At 40.0% G+C, this 24679-nt stretch overlaps 1 protein-coding gene across 4 annotated transcripts in view; it reads left to right on the top strand.

The window, feature by feature from the left end:
• marchf8 (membrane-associated ring finger (C3HC4) 8) overlaps positions 1–24679 on the top strand; it is a 64909-nt gene that overhangs the window by 32833 nt on the left and 7397 nt on the right. For 2 of the 4 annotated variants that reach the window (XM_077581457.1, XM_077581458.1), the window contains exons 3-5: positions 11964–12014; positions 20823–20902; positions 22000–22755. In XM_077581457.1, the coding sequence (XP_077437583.1) occupies positions 11964–12014; positions 20823–20902; positions 22000–22755 (887 nt within the window). Of the gene's footprint in view, positions 1–65; positions 1004–11963; positions 12015–20822; positions 20903–21999; positions 22756–24679 lie in introns of those variants that run through there. The other 2 variants (XM_077581459.1, XM_077581460.1) reach the window with 2 other exon arrangements.

A 24679-nucleotide genomic window follows, 5' to 3' on the forward strand; every position in this document is an offset into this window, starting at 1 on the left:
GCTTTTTGCAACAAAATTATTTATTTATAGGTAGAACTAAGAAAGGCGCCTTAGCAAAGCTCAGTGCATTTTTTTTTTTTACAACAGTCACTCCCACTTTCTAAAAATCTAGTGAACTATATAGTCCACTGTATAAAAATCCATATATCGAGATTTTTTTAGAGCGAATGATACCAAACACAGCCAGTGTTTTTGCCCTTGAATGCAGCTTGAGAGCAAGGGTGTGAAAAGTATCCACTGTGCCGCAAGCCTGCTGTCGATTGGCGCAGCCTGGGGAGTGATGTGGCCTCCGATTGGTCGATGCGGACGGAAGCTCTTTGCAGATTTACTGTCTTTTCATTTTTTTGGGAGGGTCTTAAGAGATTCAGGTGGTGCACGTGGGCGCAAGTGTGAAATGGAGGGATGGAGTCTGTGTGTGTGTGTGTGTGTGTGTGTGTGAGGGGGTAATTTAAGGTTAAGCTCAGTGTGCAGTAGAGAGAGGGAGTCTATTTAAGGGAGACCGCCTCCCTTCTCATGAATGATTCAACAGCGCTATGCCCCTCCCCCATGTCATCAAGATCAGCTGGAGGAAGAATCGGCTCGGCCAATGGGATTACGCTACCGGATTGAGTGAGTGTGTGTGTACACAGCTGAGAGCGAGCCTGGACAAGCGGCAGCAGCAGCAGCAGCAGCAGCTCAGCTTCTGTGTTTGCAGAAAATGTAGGGCAGCCGTCTCTTTCTCCTTTTTTGCTGTCTTTTTATTTTTTTGGGCCGTATCTGCAGTCGCCACGGTGACAGCTGCCACAGTCGCCGCGAGCTCCACTTCCGTATTTACTGAGGCTTTCCTTCTCGTCCTCTCTGCGTCTCGGTGAGGATTTACATAGGGGGTCATGTAACCCCCCCCTCATACAAACCCCCGCCCCGTACCAACCCCCCTCCTGAGGAACCTTTGTCTGCATCATTGAGAGAGGAAGGTGCGCCTCAGGATCCAGTCATGAATTCCTGTTGGAAAATTAAGATTCAGGTATGTTGCTTGCTGTCTCTGGTCTTTTTGTGTATCATCAGAATCATGTAGTCAGAGACAGGAAGGTGGTCATAAAAATGGGGGCTGCTATGGTGAGGCCCTCTTGTTTCCAGCCCCGGCCTAATGTGTTTTTTTGTTCTGCATCAACACCATCATCTTACTGTTGTGGTACCCACTTCCTGTTTGTTTGTGCATCTGTCACATCTTCGATGTGGAAGCGTGACCCATTTTCGCCGCCCTCACCCCCCCTCTTTGTTCAGGATGATGCGAGGGTGGGGTGAATGAAGGGTGCACAGGGTACCGTCTCGGGCCCCTTTTCCACAGCGCGGTACTGAACCGTTATGTTTCCAGCAGATGCTCAACTGGGATTCTAAGCCGTATGTGGCAAGGAATGACAAAAATAAACACACATGCTAACATTAGCTTAGCCATTTGCTCCACAAACTATAGTGTTTTCTTGGACCGTTGTCAAAAAGAGGAGATCATTGATTGAAACTTTGGCCTCACTTCAACATAGTTCTTTGGCACCAAGATGACTCAAGATGGTCCCAGAGCACTACTTTTATATTAGGGCTTTGACCTAAACACAAAAAAAGGTAATTGGTGGTCTGGAACAAAATCTCTGTCCTCACTGTAGCCAAATACTGGAAATCTTTGCGCCACTCCATTTTTGTTGTTTTCTAATGCTAACGTTAGCTTACTTTGTTGACGTGCTTTAGCTCTGGACTTAGCACTATTATATTCCAAAGTCTCCATTTTGCTAGCGTGGGAATATGTCTGTAATACTTACCATGGCCAAATACAAGAAGAACTTGTTTCGATTCATTGCTATTGTTTGTTAGCATTCGAAAAGACAAAACACATTCTTAACGTCTGCTTACCCTGGTGCTGTGCATTGTACTCTGTTGTCTTGACTGTCTGTATTACAGCCAACACAGGAGACACTTGTTGTTCTCCATTGTTGTTGTTGTCGTCTTTAGCTAACGTTAGCTTACCTAGCTACCACTTTTGGCGGGGATTCCAAGCAATATTCTACCCAAAAAAATACAAGAAACACATGTTTTAATATACCACGCACACAGTCTCTACTTTGCCGCAGCAAGTTCTCAGTCTTCTCTTCAATAATCCTCACCATGCTAAAAAAAAAAAAAAAAGAAAAAAAAGTGGGCCTTTGTTTTTTGTCATTGCTGGTTTTTGTTAGTGTCCTGGCTGATGTGTTCAATGAGGCTTGGATTTCAAAGCTTCTACTATTTTGGAATGAAAAAAACAATTAAAGCAGGGCGAGTAGGTATGAGTTCTTCTGATAATGTCATCCTTTAGAAAATAAATGATAGTATAATTTTGAGTGACCCTTCCAAAGAGGATATAATCCACCTTTTGTTGCGATAAATGGAGCGGAGCCGCAATAAGTGGCTAAGTATATGATAAGTTTGCTCTTTCCATTAAGATAAAAGCAGACCAATTTAATGCACTCTAATGTGAAAAAAAGAGCATCCAATAAATAGCTATCACATCTACTTCACATGGTATGCTGCTGTTCACTCCAATCCAAATGAACTTGGCCGATGTGATTGAAACTATATTTTGGCTCCCGGCTTAGCGTATCGCATCGTCGACCGATGCACCAAATCACAGCTTTGTGTCAAATCCACAGCTGGGGAGGAGGCGGAGATTAAGTCAGTCACATGTCATGGCAGAGCTTAAAACCTGTTGAAAATGGAGACTGGGAAAGACAGCATCATGATCAATCAGTTTTTACTTTAGCATAATCAATCATTTTGTAATGATTTTAACACCACCCTACATACAGTATTTTCTATGCATTTTATGCTTGCAAGGATTTTTTTAAATTAATTGATGTTACTATTCCACATCGACATAGAAAGCTTGAAGTTGACTAATCACTTATCGTGTGTTTTTTACGTCATTAATTGATCGACTTTGCCTCAACTTTTATTGCATTATTTTTTACTACAAAAAAAAAATCAAGCCCTAGTTCAAAGGTTTTCAAAAAATAGTGCCATTTAATATCCAATTATTTTTTTCAATGTTCTCTTTTTATATATATATTTATTTTTTTATTTATTTAGTAACAAACAAGCATTAAATTAAATCAGCTTTTTTTGTACTGTCATCTGGAAACAATAATATAAATCTATAAATGATGTCCTAAATATAATGATGTTGACATACTGTACTCACATTAACGAAGTTGTTGGTACTCTTTGGTCAAAGAAAGAAAAACATAATGAATTCTATATTTGCCTGAAACCGATAAAAGTAATAATAAATTAAAACCAATACTGAAAATTAATAAATGAAAACCAGGCATTGCTTTGTTTTTGTGCTGCAACTGAATTTAAGCATCGAAGAAAATCCACAATGGTCTAATGACAAAAGTAATAAATAAAAATGAAAAAAAATTTTTTTTTTAAGATAACACAACTGGCCTGGACAAGAATGATGGTCCTCATAACTGCACATTTTATTGCACAGCAGTGTGGAGACAACCAGTGCAACCAAATCTTTTTTTTTTTTTTTTAATGTTCTGTGAGACTTGCCAACAGGATATCTTGAACCACTGGCCAGCACATTTGCTTTCAGAAATCCCCGGAGACTCCAAATACATTGTGCCAAATGCTGTGTAAGCAGCCCCACAACATAACCCAGACTCCGCCTCCATCTTTCACTTTCATGTTATTTCACTGACTATTGTGGGTTTTTTTGTTCAAAGTTGTCTATAGTTGTTCAAACACACCCATTAAAAAAACATTAATCATAGAAATTTTACTTTGGGAGTGCAAAAGTATGTATGTGCTTACCTCTCGAGCCTCGTGTCTCCCTTTTTTACCGGATGAGTGAAATTGATGTCTCTTCAAAAATATGTGGTCACATGACCATCTTCTTCTATGGTTTTCAGCGGTGGCACAAATGACCTCACTCTCCCCTACATTTTAAGTGAATCATTTGATTACACTGTTTTTCTTTTCATTTCCTATGTTTGATAGCAGCGCTAATGTTCAAACGGTACATCGTTACAGTGAATTACGCTATAAATATACTTTTTAAGAATTTTATTTTGTTTAACTCTTATTCCTTGTAACAGATTCTCATTTGCAATGCCAGGTCTGCCTCTGCCTCACATTTGGTGAACGCTTATTAGCATGCTAACGCTACTGCTTTTTAAAAAAAAAAAAAATAAAAAATTATGTTTGGTCTTTATGGCTCAACTTGGAAAGCATAAGTATCTTTTGAGGTGGCACTTTGTATAAAAAGTTTGCGAATCACTTTGCTAAATCATTTGACAGAACATATTGCTTGTTTCAGATGTTCGCAGGCGTTTTAATGTTCCCAGCAGGGACTTGCGCTAATACTGCTCTTAGCAAGCGCTAAGTGCTCAGAGCTATTAAGCGCCTGTTCCGTGTTTTGAATATGAATCCTCCTCTTTAAAATTGAATTTTAAGACTTGACACCACTTGTATGCGGTCAACAGTTGACTCTGACCAACCCCCCCCCCCCCCCCCCCCGCTTCATTATGTAAGCATCTTTTCTCTCTCTCTCTGCTAGCGTGTAATTGAGAGATTATATCACCAGGGTAGCGAGGGAGCACAAACTAATAACGCCGCTAATTAACAGACATGGTGCAGGAATGAGTATTTGTGGCTCGACTTCTTGGCAAAAGTCATAAATAATGAGCCATGTCGCGCGCAAGGGTGCCGACTTTTGAGCCAGCGAGGGAGTCCCGGATTAGTTCCTAGCTTTGTTTAATTGTCATTGGAGGGCCCGTGACTCTTTATTGAGACGTAGGCTAGCGCTGTCATATTAGATACTGTCACCGTCTCTTTGTTCGGCCCGAAGCCAAGATAGAGGGCTGGACGCTGTCCACGTCCTGATGTAATTACAGTATTTCCACATATATGCTGGCTAGGGGACAGTTAGCTACTCAAGCCAAGATGGGAGGAAGGAGGCAGGCGTCCATTATAGGGTTTCCGGACTTCCTCAAAAACTCTTCAATTCGATTTTTCAAAATGAAGGCTTTTAATGATCTGCAATTGTTACTCTACTCAGCTTATCTGTAAAATGAAATTATATGATTTGGTTGAATATTTTTGGTTTTCCAGTAAATAGACATTAGTGATTCCATTGCTTGATTTGTCAGTTTTACAGTAAAGTGGGAATGACACACGGCAAGCAAGGACGCTTCGCCTCGCTGCGAGAGAGAACAGACTCTAAGGAGTACTTCTGAAAAGTGTCTTTTAAATATTAAATATGTTTAAGGCATGTGGGAGGAGTGAAACTATCAAATGTTCTTTTATGGCCTCTCTGATTGCGTTGTGGATCTGAAACAAATTCAATGATAATCGGGGGGGGGGGGGTTCATTGTATACAATTGTTAGCAGCATATTACAATTCATGTCACTGTAAATATGATCATATGGAAGAAATGCAGACAAAATGACAAGAGGTAGAATGAACAGAACGAATAAGTCTCAAAGCTTCCCACAACCTAAACGTACATCGAAGGTACCGCCGGTAGTCTTTGTTAGCCTACTGTGATGCTAATCGTCGGTTCACAACATGCGGTAAGACTTAATATGGTTTGGTGCTGCAGTTTTAGGCAAGGAAACCCCATTTGAGGGTAAAAAAAAAAGAAGACAAAGCTTGGAAGGAATCACAAAGCAACAAGAGTTCAAAGGGGCTCAGCGGTTGACAATTGGATGTGCGCGGATAATTTCGTTTACTCCCTGTGACAGCCTCAGTTGTGTCTTTTTTCCCAAAAATGGTCTTTTTCTCCGAATGCCTCAGACTCTTCGCCCCGCTCGGATATCTGATGTCTGCTAACCTGCATATATAAAACTTGCCATGTGCGTCTGCTCTGCTGGCCTGCAGCCATGACGCACTCAAGTCGTTCTGCTTTTCATCTCAGAGAGACTGTCGAAGGGGGGGTTGGGGGTTGGGGGGGGGGGTGCAGGAAACAGCATCAAGACTGTTTGTCTGGGATGTTCGATATTCCTCGGCGTGGCATCTAATGAGGGAGGAACGAGTCAATATGGTGTTTTCTCGAATGTCTTCCTCTGTTCGCCTTTATATGTACACCAGCGGCATCGTCCAATGACTGATCTCACTTTGTCAATTGAGACAAAAAGACGGGTTATTTATAGATCGAGTTGTCAGAATGAGTGTGCCTACATTTGAAAACGGTAACCCTGCATTTTCAAGGAACATTTTGACATTAACTCATTCACTGCCATTGACGGCTATAAACGTCAAAAATTGTTTTAACTAATTTCTATCAGTTTAACACTTTTTTTTTCACTTTTGTTAACAAGAGTATGAAAACCTATAATTTTTTTTTATTGTACATTTAGAACCGATATGAAATTTGTGATTAATCGCGAGTTAACTAGTGAAGTCATGCGATTAATTACGATTAAAAACTTTAATCGCCTGGCGCCCCAAATTTTTAATCTTTTCTTCTTTTTTTTATTCATTCACTGCCATTGACGTCAAAAATTTATTTGAACTATTTCTATTAGTTTAACATTTTTTCCCCACTTTTGTTAACAAGAGTATGAAAACCTATAATTTTTTTTATTGTACATTTAGAACATATGAAATTTGTGATTAATCGCGAGTTAACTAGTGAAGTCATGCGATTAATTACGATTAAGAACTTTAATCGCCTGGCGCCCCAAATTTTTAATCTTTTCTTCTTTCTTTTTTTATTCATTCACTGCCATTGACGTCAAAAATTTATTTGAACTATTTCTATTTGTTTAACATTTTTTTCCCCACTTTTGTTAACAAAGAGTATGAAAACCTATAATTTTTTTTATTGTACATTTAGAACATATGAAATTTGTGATTAATCGCGAGTTAACTAGTGAAGTCATGCGATTAATTACGATTAAAAACTTTAATCGCCTGGCGCCCCAAATTTTTGATCTTTTCTTCTTTCTTTTTTTATTCATTCACTGCCACTGACGTCAAAAATTTATTTGAACTATTTCTATTAGTTTAACAGGTTGAGCTTGAGCCTATTACCAACGGCAAGCATCTCCAACTGATGTGGCTTTTTGATTGACTTGAAGCGGACACAAGAACGTCCATTCTTGACAACACAGCTTCTCTTGAACGCAGCTAAATGAGATAATGAATTCACTGAGAAAGCAACATGACGGGAAGAGAGAGGATTCACGTCCCACTCTGCCTCCAATTGAAATCTCCCCAAACGCTCCTCCTTACTGATCTCTGATAAGCGTCGTTCTTTTCAGGGAAAATTTGATTTGAGTTGACTGCATGTTGATTAGTGTTGTGGCTCACATTGCTGACCTTTATTTGATTGTGATTCCACCGATCATGACGCAGAATAGGAACCGCTTACCACAGTACAGGAAATGAATGACTGAATGGATGCACTAAGGCGGCGACTTTTATTAGCATGGCATTTGTTACCCTGAACCGATCTTAAGATAAGCGGACTTTTCATAGGGCAAAGACTGTGTGGTTTTTTTTGTGTTTGTCGCTTCGAGAACCGCAACTATCAATGCTAAATGTTAGCATTTGAACTCATTCACTGCCATTGATGGCTATAAACGTAAAAAATCCAACTATTTCTATTAGTTAAAAAAAAAAAAAAATCACTTTTGTTAACAAGAGTATGAAAACCTAGAGGAAAAAAAAATCTTTATTTTAAATTTAGAACAGATATAAAATTTGTGATTAATCGGGAGTTAACTACATGCAATTAATTACAATTAAAAATTGTAATCGCCTGACGAGATGATTATTAAAAATTAGGGGCGTCAGTCGATTACATATTTTTCATCGTAATTAATCGCATGACTTCAATAGTTAACTCACGATTACTGTTTTAAATGTGCAATAAATTTTAAAAAAAATCGAGGTTTTCATACTCTTGTTAGCAAAAGTAAGAAAAAAAAAGTTCAACTAATAGAAAAATGTTAATGATTTTTTTACTTTTTTTTTTAACCGTCAATGGTAGTGAATGAGTTAATGGCGTTTGGTGTTTTTGCTTAGCATTAAGCTAAGTGGAGTTTTCCTAGAGCAAAGGCTATGTGGTTGTTTTAAATACAATACGTACTATGTAAAATATGTATATAATTCTTTGATTTATGTTTAGTTCAACTTAAATCGCTTGAAACCTCTTGTTTTATGAATTGTTCATTATTTGCCAAACTGTTACTCGGAGAGGCTGATACTTCTTCGTCCTTGTAGTATTTTCATCATTGATTTCAAGCTACCTGGCAACTATTTGATGTGTGGAAAAATGGCATCATCCCACATGTCTCCTTTAATTGGATGACACATCCGGCCACAGACTATTTGAGGAGTTCTGTGAAGCACATAAACAGCCGTTTCTTTGAAATCTATATTCCTCTCAAAGGTTTTCGAGGTAATTTTTTCATGGAAAAATGCTGAGCCTTTGTCCCTGTGGAGATGAACTTTTTTGGCTTTGTCTGCTCGAGTCATGCATTTTTCAATAAGCAAACACCCCACACTCCATTTTTAGTTTTTATTCCACATTAGACGACACCGGATTGATCCGCGTGACTCCTCATCTTTTGTCTAATCCCTGCTGTTGTTTACAGGAGGTCACTTTTTTTTTTGGGCCTTCTCAGAAAGACTCCGTCTGGGCTTTACTACGTATTTGTCCAAAAGCTCAGGATTAAGGACAACCATCGGTAATTTGTTTTGTTCCTCACTGCCCATCTTGTGCTTTTGCGCCGACGGTCCGAGAGCGGCCATTAAAAAGCCCGTTGAGAGGTGAATTTTCCATTTATGGGATCGCATATTCGAGCCGTATCCAAATGATGACACATGGATGAGCTCACTGTTGCTCGCTTCACGTTGCAGTTGAAGAGTGCTTAGACAGTCCGAGATATCCCGCCGGGCTTATAAGGCTTGACCTCGCAATGTTCCAGACCAATTAAGTGGAATGTAAATAAAAAATTTAAAAAAAAACACGGCTCACTTTTTTTTTTTTTTTTATTTTTTACAGACAGCAACTTTTTACTCTGATGTAATCGTTGGATTCGTTTGGAGAAAGATGGCTTTAGCCTTAGTCACAAGTGTTTTTGTTTGATTAGTTGTGTGCACAGGGATGTTTGTTTAAAAAAAAAAAAAAAGGGATTTAAATTAATATCACACGCAGGTTTGCGTGTACCAGTCATGTGGAGGACGGTACGATACGGGCGTGTCACAAAAGACACCAAAAAAAAATGCGGAACCTCTAGAAAATCGGGAAAAAATGTCCTCATATTGGAGACATGACATCATCGATACATCTCCTTGCCCCTTTGTTTGGGGGGGGAACGCCTTCTCCGATTGGCTGACAAGTTTCAGTGAAAAATATCCACCACTAAGCTTGTACGGTTTTAAATTCTGAGGTTGTTGCATCAAAATTAGCATAACATTTTCAAACGGCGTTAACTTTAATAGTGCAAATGAGAAGATCAATGTGGGCCATAGAATATAATTGTTTTGTTTTTTATCAATTTGTTCTGGTGGATTAGATGTGTTTGAAGTGCTCATTACATTTTAAAATTTTTTTTGTTTATTAATTTTTGGGGAAATTCAAACAAAGATGGTGGCCATTTGTCCACACTGTTAGTTAAAGTAGCAGTTTGAAGGGTTGTAAATATCTGTTAGCACATGCTAATATCTGTTAGCACATCTATTGTGTTCCGCATTATATGCTAGCATTAAGCTAGCAGGCTTTCATTTGATGACATTACCGGATTTAGTTGAACATTTTGGTGTGTTTTTTTACAGTGTTGATTTTTTTGTTTGTTTCATATGTCAGTTGTACATTAAACTTTAACCGAGACTACTTCAAAAAGTGTGTTTTGACGCATTTACAGTCAGTTATGTGGAAGCAATAAGAGTAAACTAGTAATAAAATAATCATTATTTTCTAAAATGACAAACCATTGATTGCTTTTTCCCTAAAGAGAAAAAAAAAGATGTTTTTTTCTGATTAGATTAAAAAAAAAAGTGCATTGTACAACAAACGCCTCCCCATTTGCGGTTGTCTATAAAAAAAACAAGTGCAAACTCACATGTAGCGCGCCGCCGTGCAATCCGCAGAGCCGATTTGCGCTGGCGAAGATTTGTTTGTATGCAAAGCCCTCTGAAAGCCCGTGTGAACTGGCTGCACATTATGTAACCGCGATTGACTTGTCATTAAGGAGCCGCGCGAGGCTCTTTAACGCCAAGGCTACATGCGGCTCAGCAGCAGCAGCAGCAGCGACGCCGCTTCTTCATCAGCGAGTCTAAGTGGGGAATCGAGGATCATTACCGCCTCCAAAACACAACTTGACTGCGCTCAGCTAGTGTTCTCTTACACTCGCTGAGTACTACAAGTGGCAGAAGTACTTGCTGCACAAACACAATACTTTTTGTGAGGGGGAAAAAAAAAAACCCATCTTCAAGTAAATTAAGAATTATTAATTTATTAACTTGCCCTAAGTTATGATAATCAGCAGGCCTACTGAACCTGAAAACCAAAAAAATAAAATTAGCTAATGATAACAAAAGAAAAAAAATGCACATATCCAGTTTGTGTTTTTTCAGATTAGACCGATTTTTGGAATGATGGTGTTTTTTTAGGCTAGTACAAAACAATTAATTCGTCACAAATCCTTCATATCAACAACAAACAATTCTTGTAAGTGGGTCATGTTCCTCTATGTTGCTGCTGTCATAGTTTAGTTCCCCCTAAATAAAGATCTTAACTCATTTGCTCCCAAAAACATATTAATGCGTTCTATTTGAAATGTTACCAGTGTCCCAAAAATGTATTTATACCTTTTTTTTTGTTTGTTTTTTATGCGAGAGCATACAGAAGGCTTTGATGCAGCCTCTTAACTGAAGAAAATGCTTGACGCAATTGTAGTTATTACAAAAAAACGGCCAGCAGGTGGCAGCAGAGTATAAGAGATCAACCAGGGCCGTGTTGCAAAAAAGCGGTTTCCCCCACAGTTCAAAACAGATTTGTGAATAATGATGAAAGAAGAGACTCTTAATGTTTCTTTTGGTAGGTTCCGTGTTTTTTATAGCAATATCACACAATATTCTGTGGGCCTTGCAAAATCAGTCAGAATCCAGTAAAACAGCCGGGAGCGAAGGGGGTTGCTTCAGTGAAAATGTCTGGGAGTGAATGAGTTAAGCACATTTTTGTTGGCATCTGCGGAAGGTAAATAAAAATTTCAAAAAAGTGCATTTTGACAGATACCTGTTACCTGTTTTTCAAATGTAACGACTAAAAGGTTAAAGCCAGAAAGAGACACTGATACCTAAAAAAATTTACTTAGCAAAATATTTGTACTTCAAAGAAGTGCCAGTGGGTACTAATTAGCCCCAAGGACAACATAAGTGTTAACATTTATGTATTTACTTATACTCAACATATTACATATTTTTTCTGCACCAAATACTCTATATTTTGTTTAAAATTAAACGATAGAAGAAAAAAAAATTGCATTTATTGATCCAAATATTTCAGAAAAGGTTTATTCAAGAGCTGTAATTTTAATGCCATGCTTGGTAAGAAGTGAAAGTCAAAAGTCAAAAACAGATGCCTGAAAAATCAGTTTTAATGCCGGACTACTGTCGGCTACTGATAGTTTGACTCGTCGTAGCTGGAAAATCAAGATGCCAACCGGGAGTTTAATGGAAACGTATTAGTGGTCTGCTCTAGCTTGCACACTTTATTATACACCACAGTGCATTATTATTGCGTCCATTCTATCCTTTCATGCAAACTCGAACCCAAGATAGGAACCCAGCACCGACCAGCTTTGATGCTGATGTGCTAAACATTGTTGACCATGCTAGATTTCAACACGTTTCTCTTTCTGTCACATTCCTGTTAGGACTGAATGATAACAATTGTGATGTCATTGGCTGTTTTTTTTTTCTCTCTCCCCTTTTTCAGAATGAAAAACCTCTGGGTCATTCGGCGAGCAGATCCAGCAATATATCGAAGGTAAGCACAACACCAACACTGAAAATATAAATATAGGCATTCACATGTTTTTGAAGTGAGGCCAAACCAGCAAGACTGGAAGGTCGTTTTTAGCTATTTAGAAGCCTGAAGAAATTTACTTTTGGAAAACACTTGAAGTATGTACAAGTACTACCCATTTTATTCCCCTGATGCAAAAAAAAGGGGGAGGCGGCTATTTTTGTATTTTTTATTTTTTTTTAATTTCCACCTCAGCGTACACACCTCTTCTCCGTCCCAACGACCTCGGTCTATTTTCTCTCGTCTTCCCCTCCCTCACAATCCTCCTGAGCCTCCTAAGAGGATCAACCTTTTACTCGCGCTGAGACATGTCAGGGTCACTTAGCGCTCCGCCGCCAACGTGTCAGCCACGAGACGCTCCCGACTTCTCAACGCCAGCACGATGCCCACGCCGTTCCCCGGGCCCCCGTGATCGCTTTAAACGGCACACTTTTTTTTTTTTTTAATGGCGTCGGGTACAATGTGCCGCTATGACTTAAGTGACTTTGGGAAACTTTTGTCGTTCACAAAGGACTTAAGAATGTAATTACAGGGAATACATTCCAATGCATACTTCACCTATGATTATAATATTTTTTGATGCTTTAATTAGTTTTTAGAGTGGGTTTATTAGTTGTTGTTTTTGAAAAAGTTGTGTTTTTTGCGCGGCCGAATAAAGTAACACTAAAATACATACATACAGGAGCGGTATGGCTCAGTGGTAAAGCGGTCGTCTCACATTCATGAGGTTGTGGGTTCGATCCTCACCCCTGGTGACCATGTCGAAGTCACTGAACCCCGATTTGCTCAATGCTATATAAAAAGCAGTCCATTTATATTTAAAATTATTAACTCTTTGACTGCCAGACGTTTTCAGAAACGGGTTGTCCCCAGTGCCAGCCGATTTTAAGCATTTTGACTGATCTTTCAAGGTCCATAGAAAAGTATGTGTTTGGACTATGGAAACACACATACTACCAAATGAAAGATTGGACTCTCATCTTTCATCAGAAAAAAAAGTTTGTTTCTACCTTATTCCGTTTTTCAGTAATCAACAATAGAAAATGGTTAGTTTCACCTCTGTTTTGAAACAAACGTCTTTTAACGTCTTTGGCACTCCTCCATAGAATTTTACTAAACGTTATTTAACGTTTTTGGCAGTCAAAGAGTTAAATTAATCGACAAAGATGAAAACAAAGGACATTTTTGCTATTAGAATTTTAGTTGAGGATGTAAAATTCTTGTATCAAAAATGTTTTCTCAATTGTAGTCATATTTTGTTACTTTTTATTAACTCATTCACTCCCAGCCATTTTCGCTGAAGCAACCCCCTTCACTCCAGGCTGTTTTCCTGGATTTTGACAGATTTTGCCAGGTCTAGCATTTAAAAAAACGTATAAATACGTCTTTGGGACACTTAAAACATTTCAAATAGAACGTATTTATACGTTTTGGGGAACAAATAAGTTAACTGTAATAATAACATTGATGCACGCACAAATTTTGTACAGGCAAGAAAAGTCACTTTTAAGAATGGCCGATTTGCAACCTTGATCTTTGTTCCTCAGGCTAACTTGTGTGTAACATGACGACGAACTTGAAATATGAGCGGGCCTTCTCAAATTTGACAGTTATTGACCATAACCGGAGCACACATCTGCCAATCTGCTGCTTTTTCCTTCTCTGTGGGGAAATGGCGCTCGCCTAAAGGATATTGTTCTCAGTGGGGAGTCTGGAAAAGGTCGCTTTTGACAGGCCGGGAAATGAGTTGCGTGGGTGGATCATTTTCAGCCTCCTTTTTTTTTTCTGTCTCAACCATACAAGTAGGAAATAATTATCTCAGTTGGATGATGGTTATTATCCACGCCATGACAACAAGGCGCTCTAAAGCAGCTATGCCAGGTTCAAGCCCCTGCCTGCACACTGGCTGTCGAGTCGGAACCCGCCACCCCGCTCGCACGCGCTCACAGCTGACAACGAGGCACTCTAAAGGGGCTACGCCGGCCCAAAGCCTCAAACCATTCCACTTTACTGTCAAGCTTTTTTTTTCTTTTTTTTTTCTTTTTTTTAAAAGTCTGCAATAATAAATGTGTTGTTAAATGAATACCTCTCAGCGGCTTTTTAACTTTTGGAAAGAGAATTTTTGATGCCGCTTTGGTGTGGAGTTTCTGTGGAGATTGCAGGGAGTGTGAGACTGCATGGGGCTTCTGTGTAGTTACTGAAGCACATCCGCATATATGCTGCTGGAATATGACCTCCAAGTCGGATGAAAAAGATTTTCCATCAGTGCAAGAATGTGAAATAATTCATAACGCGGGTCAAGATTGTTTATGCAGTAACGCCGCAGTCAAAGATGGAAGGCAAATTAAATTTCGTAGAAATGGCGACTGAATGCTATTGACTGGATTTCATTTGTGACTAAAAAGCTTAATTTGCAAATAATTAGTTTGGTTACAGATTTATGGACTTTCTATTTTATTTTTTCCTATGCAAATGTTTCTCATGCATAAAAATGATCATTCAAACGAACCGTCAACGGTTCCTGTAAAGAACAAAATCCTAATAAATAAATAACTTTGCGTACTTTTGATAGCTTAGTAGCTTCAGTATATTCCTTGCATTGACTTCAGTTCCCAGCATGCATTGCACCATTCAAAACTGAAATGGAAGTGAATCCTTATCGTTCAAGTGGGTGTGTTACCTGTAGTTCCTTGAATAATTATTTATTAATTATTATAATTAGAAATTGGCTTCTATTTATGTTGCAGTTTGTTTGCTTGACACCCTGTCTGAGTGGTGTGTGATAAAATAACCGCCCGGTCAGGTCCGTTGTTTGCTCATATAAGATGGAGCTAAGTGAGCTAGCGTCTTACCGATTTATAAGACGTCGTGTTCATCCTGGTAATTATGTCTCTAAACAAACTAGATACATATAGGCTAAGACCTTTCCCGTTATGTGTTAGCATTCATTTAGCAGCCTTCAAGGCTAAGTTACAGTATGAGTTTGTTGAAAGTCACAACTCTCTCACAACTGTCTGCTAGCTTCATGCTAATTATAATGTGAAACGCCATAGACAGGCTAATGTAAATTAGCATTGATATTTTCAGAGTGTAGGAGTCTTGAGGCCTCCCCCTCAGTACTCTGCTAGGTCAGGAGGCTTATCTGTAGCCTGGTCGCGGCGTCGAGAACAGTGCCAGGCGTGTGTGTGTGCGTGCTTGTTTGGGATGTGCAAGGAGGGTTGGAATTAAAGTATTACACTGGTCATAAAGTCAAAGCAGGCGAGCCGCCGCTCAGTAGGCTGGTGTTGAGCTCCGGCCAAACATCTGGCGGTGGTTCTCCGAATTCAAATTGTTTTGTGTGGACGCTGGGAAGGTTTTCGGATCATCAGTTGTGCTGATGGTGCAAGACTTCCAGCCAAGCCGGGGGAAATGTTTGTTTCACCAACCACATCACGGAATTGTTAAGTTTAGCAGCGTTTCTTAGGGCCGAAGTACTCATTGTGCAAAGGCCCTTATTTGTTTTATTATAATATAAATGTAATTTGGTGACTGCATTGATTTATTATTTTTTTTAATCAAGTACAAACTGAACTTGAACATAGCATATTTTTTTCCAAATTTAAAACTTGTCATTGGACATTTTAACATGTTTTTCAGTTTTGACATGCATTTAGCTTCAATGTATAGCAGAGCATGTAAACGCATTTCAGATGTATCATAGTGTAAAAAAACAAATATGTCAACTCTGGGGGATTTAAATGGGTAGTAATATTGTTGCCATGTTGCCTCTGTGTGTTGGTAACTTTTTTTTATGAGAGTAATTACAGTAGAATTTTTTTTTTTAAATAAATATAAAATGCTTTTTTATTTGCTCCCAAAAATGTATAAATACGTTCTATTTTAAATATTGCCATGGTCCCAAAAAACAATTAATACGTTTTGTTGTTGTTTTTTTTTCATACTAGAGCATATAGAAAGCTTTGATGCAACCTCTGATCTGAAGAGGACACTTAAAGCAATGAAAGTTATTACCAAAAAAAGTCCAGCAGGTGGCAGCAGAGTATAAGCGATCAACCAGGGCCATGTTGCAAAAAAGCTTTTTCCCCAGTGTTTTGAACAGATTTGGGAATAATGATGAAAGAAGAGACTCTAATCTTACTTTTGGTAGGTTCCATGTTTTTATAGCAATAGAACATAATATTCTGTTGGCCTTGAGCGAAGGGGGTTGCTTCGGTGAAAATGGCTGGGAGTGAATGAGTTAAAAAAAAAAAAAATCATTTTTCTACAAAAGATAGAATATTACATATTGTTGTGGTAGAATATTAAATATTGTCATACAATTTTCCACTGCAAAAGTCACATGCTGTCGGCCATATAAAGGATTTAAAAGTAGTTAATGAAAGTGTTTTTAATGTATTTTATGGGTATGATTATTTTTGTATTTATTTGCCAAGAAAGTATTTGTGTGCCAAAATTGTGCAACATTAATCATAGGCCATTCTCTTGTCATGTGTGTGACATTCTCACAATTGTGTTGACAACAATTGTTGTTCCTTCCGTGTTTCAAGCTCAGGCAATAATTGAGGCCTTATAAATGACAGCATCACAGAATTGTGAAAATGTCCCACACGTGACATTTGCGACTGTTGCCCAGTGAAAAGTCTGCCCGGAGTGTTGTGAAATATTTAATGGCAGTCAATCAAGTTGGAAAAATAATCATTAAATGGTCCTGGGTATTAAGTTACATCTTACAAGGTATTAAAATTCAGCTATCTGGACCGAGTGGGTCGTTACCTAATTCAGTGCAAGCAGGGAATTATAAATGAAGAATTGTTAGTAAATATGTCATTTTTCTCTTTGATTGTTCCATAAGTAGCTTGATGCATGTCGCTCTTGATTGCCCCTTTTTTTTTGTCCGAGCTGATTTGCAGGATTGTGATTGAAGGCTCCCGAGTGGCACCTTAACGGTCGGCCAATCAAATCAAACGGCTTCTCCTGCGCCGTTTTCGCAGAATCACCTGCCCCCTCAAAGTCGTCTCATTAAAGCGCCGGCGTGTTTTTGAGGACCGTCTCCAAGTCGCGTATTCTATTTTGTTCATGAGTAAACCGCGACGTATTGCCGTCGTCAAGCAGGTGGCATCTGCCTGCGTCCCCCTCGGAAGGGCTAATTATGCTTGGGAGACATCTTGCACGACGCTCCATTATTAATTGGGAGATGTTCATCAAAGCAACAAGCACAAATGAATCCGAAAATTCACTGCGTACCACCTGTGAAGAGAGTCAACGCGGCGTCCTACGTCTCCCAAACGAGAAGCTTAAACCGCTTAGCAAAAATATCGAATGACTGCCGCAACGGCTTCCCGCAGCCTCCCACGGCGTCCGACACAATGGCGACCTGTCGGCATGTTTGATGTGTTTCCCAGCCGCCGCCAACGGGCCACTCGCGTCGTGTAGTCAGCCAGGTACTCGTTTCGAGCGGCGCCTCGTTAAATATAGCCGCCGTTGCGTAACGGCCGCGTGCGTGACTGATCTTACCCCGCAGGCCCAGACGGCCGCGGGATGTGAACTCTGTCCTGTGCGCTGGAAATAAACAAATAGAGGATTTTTAACGAAGGAAATACCATAACTGTCGGGTAGCTGGGACGAGCCCTGCAGCCTGTGTTCTACATGTGACAGCACCACGGCCCCGATGTCAGGTTGTGAAATTCGGGTTAATAGGATTTTAGGTGGGAATCTTTGGCTGTCTCCCGATTCGATTTGATTCCGATTTTTGGGTCTGCGATTCGATTCAGAATCACTTTTTCGATTCGAAATGATTGGGTCGACAAAGATTTCTGCTTTAATTCGTAGATGTGAAAAGAATCGTCATGATCTACAGTCTGATTCGCTAATGCTAATTAGCGCGGCACTTTTATCACTCTCAAAGAACGGCTATTCATACAAAATGTATACAGTGAAGCATCTTAACATGACTCACCAGCATATGCTAAAAAAAACAACTTTTTGGAACATGCAAAGCCACACTTGCCCCTAAGTGGCCAAATCGGGTACAACATGAACAGCGCTCCCAATAAAGGCACACACAAACAAGGACAAGAAATTTTTATAAAATCTATTTTGTTACATTTTGAGAATCGATTTTTGGGGGGCACATCGCTAGATTTTATGAAGGAAATAGTGGTTGTAAGGTTCCGAAGAAGCCTACCGCAACTTTAAAGAGCCTGCAGGAATTTCTGGCAAGTAATGGCGGCGTCCTACATGTAACAACAAAAACATAAAAGGGTTTAATTAAGAACATGGTAGTTGGGGAGGCTGTTAACTCTTTGACTGCCAAAAACGTTAAATAACGTTTCGTAAAATCCTATGGAGGAGTGCCAAAGGCGTTAAAATATGTTTTTTTCAAAACAGGTGAAACTAACCATTTTCTATTGTTGATTACTCAAAAACGGAATAAGGTAGAAACAAACTTTTTTTTTTCTGATGGAAGATGAGAGTCCAATCTTGTTTTGGCAGTATGTGTGTTTCCATAGTCCAAACACATCATTTTCTATGGACCTTGAAAGATCAGTCAAAATGCTTAAAATCGGCTGGCACCCACGGCATCCCTTTTCTGAAAACGTTAAGAAATGCAAATACATTAAAGGAGCTTCAAAATATTTTGGCAAGGAATTTGTTTGTCCTACACATGACAACAATCTACATAACTATGATGTCCACACTATGACGTTATAGTGGAAATAAACATAAAAAAAATGATCTCATGAAGAACATTGTGGTTGGGGTAACACGAAAGGAACTACAATACTGGAATTTCTGTAAATGTTAAAGCAGCTGCAGGAATTTGTGGCATCTACCGACTGCATCCTACACATGACAAAAATCTCCCAATTATGTGGTTGATCTTTTATCTTGAATGGCCAGCCGTCCTCAGGGTGTGAAGTTTGTTTGCAAATGGCCATAAAGGGGGAAATAGTGGTTTGCCAAGCAAAGCACGCTGCAGGGATTTCTGGCTCTACTGGCCGCATAACATTAACATTGCTACAGGAGTTTTTGGCAAGTACTGGGCGTAACCCTACACGTGACAGCAATCTCCTTTTGCATGATGGCCGAGCAGGGCATGTCAACTTTGTGTTACATAGTTGGAATAAATACAAAAAACAGGAGCAGCAGGAATTTCTGGCTGTGCATCCTACATGTCATCACCAACAATCGCCATTTGCAGTGGATGACTGATGAACGTAGCGGTCCAGACGGATCCCGTTTGTCCTGAGATAACCTGCGCTGCTTCTACGCGGTCTTAAGTGAGATCCGCTGGCGTGTGATTCATGAGTGAGTAAATGTGAAAGGATGTCATTGATGGGCAGGCTGAAGGGCAGATCGCATGACATCACGGCCATCCATCGATCAGTGTCGGGCCGCCAGCTATAAAATGTCGCCGCCGTTGGAGATGAAATCAATAGCTAATTAGCTTCACGCTGAAATGATCAGGCCCACTTTTGGATTTGATGTTAGCAACCCCCAACGAGGATTTGCTTTGGACCGCACAAGCTAAGCCTCTCCATTTTGTGCAAATAAGGAATATTTCTAAGTGTGTGGTAGAGTATAGATTATAAATAAATTACAGTGTTAAAAAACATGCAAACAAGTTTCACAACCGACTCTGTAAACTGCAGTAATAGAAGAGAATGATTCTATTCATTGATATTAACTCATTCACTGCCATTGACGTCTATAAACGTCATTTGAACTATTTCTATTAGTTTGAAGAAAAAAAAATCCACTTTTGTTAACAAGAGTATGAAAACCTAGACATTTTTTAAATAATCTTTAAAAAAAGAAAAGAAAAAAAATATTAAAAATTAGGGGCAATTTTTTAATTGTAATTAATCGCATGACTTAACTCACGATTAATCACAAATTTTATATCTGTTCTAAATGTACAATCATTTTTTTCCTAGGTTTTCATACTCTTGTTAACAAAAGTGGAAAAAAATGTTAAACTAATAGAAATAGTTCAAAGATTTTTTTTTTTTTTTTACGTATATAGCTGTCAATGGCAGTGAATGAGTTCATCTTTTTTTGTGTGTATTTTTTAACATAATTCATCTTAAATATTTTTGTTGTCGACGAACTTCCGATGCACACCTCGTCCCAGTTGTTGGCAATAATGCACAAATGAGCTACCAAAGAAGGCAGGTCCACGTGTGTGTGCAGTTAATCACAGCTGTGATTGGCTAATGTGTGGAAAGAGGCGTGGCTTGGGGTTATCACATGGATCCTACCCACAATATGCAGGGAACATGAATTTTGCTGATATTGGTAGTACTAGTTTCAGTTAAAAAAAAAAAAAAAGAATGAGTCTGCAGCCCTGTAACTATGTTGAAGTTGAGGGGAGGAGCTTCTATTGTACAGGTATTCAAAAAAAGTAAATATTTGTATGAAAAACACTTCCTAGGCCATGAAGATGAAACAACCCAATAAAAAAAGCAATCTAATCACAATTTCAAAACATCGCAGAACGGTGGCGGTATGAGACTTAAAATGTGTCATGTGACGCAGCGTTACCTGTCGATTGGTCGGCAGATTAGTCATCACGGAAACGGCAATAGAATGGAACGCAAGCGGATTTATTTACGGTGTTATATACTGTATTATTCATGAATCTTTTGGCTTTATATTTATATACAGTAGCAGATGAAAGTGACTGTGAATAATTCATAATTCGTCTGCTGCCGACGCGTACGCTTTGCTGACTCCACATGAAAGCGCGCGTGTTGTTGTTGCTTTCAGGCCGGCAGTCCGACTTCAGTCAACGCGCCGTGCAGCTTCTCCAGAACGTCGGTTTCTCCCTCCAGCCAAGACATCTGCAGGTACGAACCTCGTCGTTCGTACGTTGGGTTTGACGTTAAAGGGAAGCCATTTTCAGCAGTAAATACCTTGAAATGCTCATTTTCCCACTTGCTGTCGACCAAACTGAGCCACGATTGGTCGTTGCCTACTTCCTCAGCTCAGGTGATGTCATCGTCAGTCGACAGCAAGTAGAATTATTATGTTTTTTTTATAATATGAACTTTCTACTGCTGAAAATGGCTCAATGAGTCGAGTATCCCTTTAACGCAGAAAAATTTTCATCTTAAGGTGAAATTTGAGGATGAACCCAAAATGCACTGTAACCTTTCAACTTAATTTGACCTTTTTTTAAACCTTTGACTGCTCATCCAGCTTGTCAATGTTTCAGTACTGTTTATCTCTTTGACTGCCAAAAACGTTAAATAACGTTTCGTAAAATCCTATGGAGGAGTGCCAAAGACGTTAAAAGACGTTTTTTTCAAAACAGGTGAAACTAACCATTTTCTATTGTTGATTACTCAAAAACGGAATAAGGTAGAAACAAACTTTTTTTTTTCTGATGGAAGATGAGAGTCCAATCTTGTTTTGGCAGTATGTGTGTTTCCATAGTCCAAACACATAATTTTCTATGGACCTTGAAAGATCAGACAAAATGCTTAAAATCGGCTGGCACCCACGGCATCCCTTTTCTGAAAACGTCTGGCAGTCAAAGAGTTATTTTTCGATTTGATTTCGATCATGATCTTGAAATCCGTCGGCTTCTTCTCCAAGCCTTCAAAACTATTAAAAAAGTTGAATATATTCATTTTTTTTGGGGAGACAACAGAACATTGACAAGTTGGACATGCATTCAAAAATGTAAAGGTCAAATTGAGGTCACCTGCGGTTCATCCTGAAATTGGGGAAGCTAATTAGTCATCCATGTAAGCGTGCGATTTAATTTTATTTTTTTTTCCATAAAATGGGTCATTCATTGTCAGTACCCCCAAACCTTTTTATTTCTCTCAAATGTCCATTTTTTCTCTTTTCTGTTTATACCCCCCCCCCCCCTTTCCTGCTGTCCTTCACCACTATGTGTCACACTACATTTACATTCAACACACGCACACACGAGCAGTGCAGATGAGGAGCGTCAGAAGCAGACGGCAGTGGTTCTCTTGGCCCCAAAGGGTAAAAGCTCGGACGGTTGCGTCACGGTGACCACCGTCTGCGCCGACTCGCCGCCCGCCTCCAAACAGCGGGACTGGCTCTCTCTGCTGCGGCCCAGCTTGGGCGGCGCGCGCCCCCCCGGCCGGCACCCTCACGGCCCGCTGCGTTTCTCGGTATCGCTCAACGACGTGGGCCAGCGCGTGGACGGCCTCTATCGCGGCCTGCACTTTATCGACCGCACCTGCTCCGAGGGCGAGCTGGAGACCAAGGCCGGGGACGCCGCCCAGTCTCGGGGCTCCCAAACGAGGGCGACGGACGCTGGAGTGAACGGCGGTCCCGACCCCAGTCGGGTCTTCTCGGCGCACCCCCACCTGGTCCCTGCTTTCACCAACAGCTACAAGTACATGCTGGGCCCTTCCGTCCCTCCTCCTCCGCCTCCTCCTCCGCCTGCTCCGCCTGCTCCTGACCACTCCCCCAGCGCCAACTTCCTGCGCCTCCTCCTCCCCTTTTCCCGATCGTCAACCTCGTCGAGCCTGCCCAAGTCCTCCAGCGTCGTCATAGAAGGCAGCGAGTTGGAGTTTGCGCCCGAGGAGATGGCGAAGGGCGTTCACTTGGCGCCGCTTTGCTACATGGACGAGGACAGCGACCTGGACCGCTGCCCGTCCCCCATGTCGGAGAAAACGGAGCCGCTGTCGCCCTTTTCGCTGTCGGGCGACTGCTGCAGGTGGGTGACTGTCTGGATGGTGTCAACCACGCCCGCCCTCCCCTGTGACGTGGTAGAGCCAACGACACCCCCCAGTGAAGCAAGTGGAGTAGTAGACGATTCCTGTAGTCTGAAACCCGCACACGCACAGTAGAGGCCGTAGTATACACACACGCTCACACTCACTCATTAGTCCTCATTTGTTTACCCTGCATATCCTTTACAGGGGGTCCTCAGCGGTTTATGATGGGGTGCCAATACACTCTAAAAACAGAATAATCCACAATTTGGGGGATTTTATGTACACTCTAAAAACAGTTTAGTCAAAAATAACCCAAATTGGGTCAAAACGGGACCAACCCAATGTTTTGCATTCTATTTTTAAACCAAAAAATATTGGGTCAAATGAATCATCCACAACCCAATTTTTGGGGTTTTGTGTACTTGCTAAAAACAGTTTAGTCGGAAAAAAACAAACCCAAATTGGGTCAAAACAGGACCAACCCAATGTTTTGGGTTCTATTTTTAAACCAAAATGTTGTGTCAAATGAATAATCCACAACCCAATTTGTTTTTTTTTATGTACACTTTAAAAACAGTTTAGCAAAAAATAACCTAAATTGGGTCAAAAAATGGACCAACCCTAAAATTTGGGTCAAATGAAAAATCCACCTCCCATTTTTGTGGGGTTTTGTGTACACTCTGGGTCAAATGAATAACCTACAAAACAACCACATTTTTGGGTTGCTTGTGGCCGACCCAACATTTTGGGTTATTCATTTAAATCAGAAAGTTTAAATTTCAGGGGTTTTGTGTGCACTCTTAAAAACAGTTGGGTCAGAAATAACCCAAATTAGGTAAAAAAAAAAAAAAAAGGGGGGGGACCATGTTTTGGGTTCCATTTAAACCCAAAAGATCAAACCTACCTTAAATTACAATTTTGGGGGGTTGTTTGGGACCAACCAAAATTTTGAGGTTGTTCATTTAAACCAAAACTTTGGATCAAATGAATAATCCACAACCCAAGTTGGTGGGGGCTTTGTGTGCACTCTAAAAACAGTTGGGTAAAAAATGGACTGAGTCACTAATTGAGTCTTTTTACAAAACAACCCAAATGACCCGCATTTGGTTATTTTTTACCCAAATATAGTTAGAATGTTAATCATTTTGACAACAAAAAAACGGGGGAGGGGGGGGCAATTTCCCGCTTTTTTTGTTGGGTATTTGTTTAACCCAACTTTTTAGTTTCAACGATTACCCAAGCAGTTGAGCCGGTCGCTTTTTGACGTAATTATTATTTTTTAAAAAATAAAATAAAATAAAAATTAGAATGGGCGTTAGTGAGTGTGGTTTACCTTTTCTTTATCACATCATGTCACTTAAGTGTGGCATATCTGGAGCTTGTAAAATAAATTTTGGCTCAACACAAGCCCAAAAAATGTATAATTAATTATCGTAAGTCAGGGCACCGGAAGGTACCACTGTGCCTTTTTTTTTACCGTTTTTGGGCTGCTTCATATTTACGGCCTACAAGTGTTTTTCATATAAATATGTCCTGTCATTATGACTTTAACTTGCATAAATTAGTATTCGATTACGGCGCAGTCCAACTTTCCACCACTGTCGGAACAGAACTCCGTCGTAAACCGAGGAACCCCCCCTGTACTTCAGTACCATTTCATTTCCCCTTTTGTGTTTTTGTCATGTCATCCTGGCGGCCATGTGAAAATTTTTTAGAACATATATAGTGACATATTCATTTCTGTGTAAAATACTGACACGTTAAGTGGGTGTTGAATTTGTTGTTGTTTGCAGCACGTATGGGAAAGGTTTACTTTGATCAGTGGAAACCGTACATTGTATTGCTTCAGTTCTTGTATTGGCTCATTAGACCCCGCAGGTGTCCCTAATGTAGCGTCTTCCGGCCGCATTAGTAGAGCCCCTG

The sequence above is a fragment of the Vanacampus margaritifer genome, chromosome 12 (assembly GCF_051991255.1).
Source record: "Vanacampus margaritifer isolate UIUO_Vmar chromosome 12, RoL_Vmar_1.0, whole genome shotgun sequence".
Taxonomy (NCBI): Eukaryota; Metazoa; Chordata; class Actinopteri; order Syngnathiformes; family Syngnathidae; genus Vanacampus; species Vanacampus margaritifer.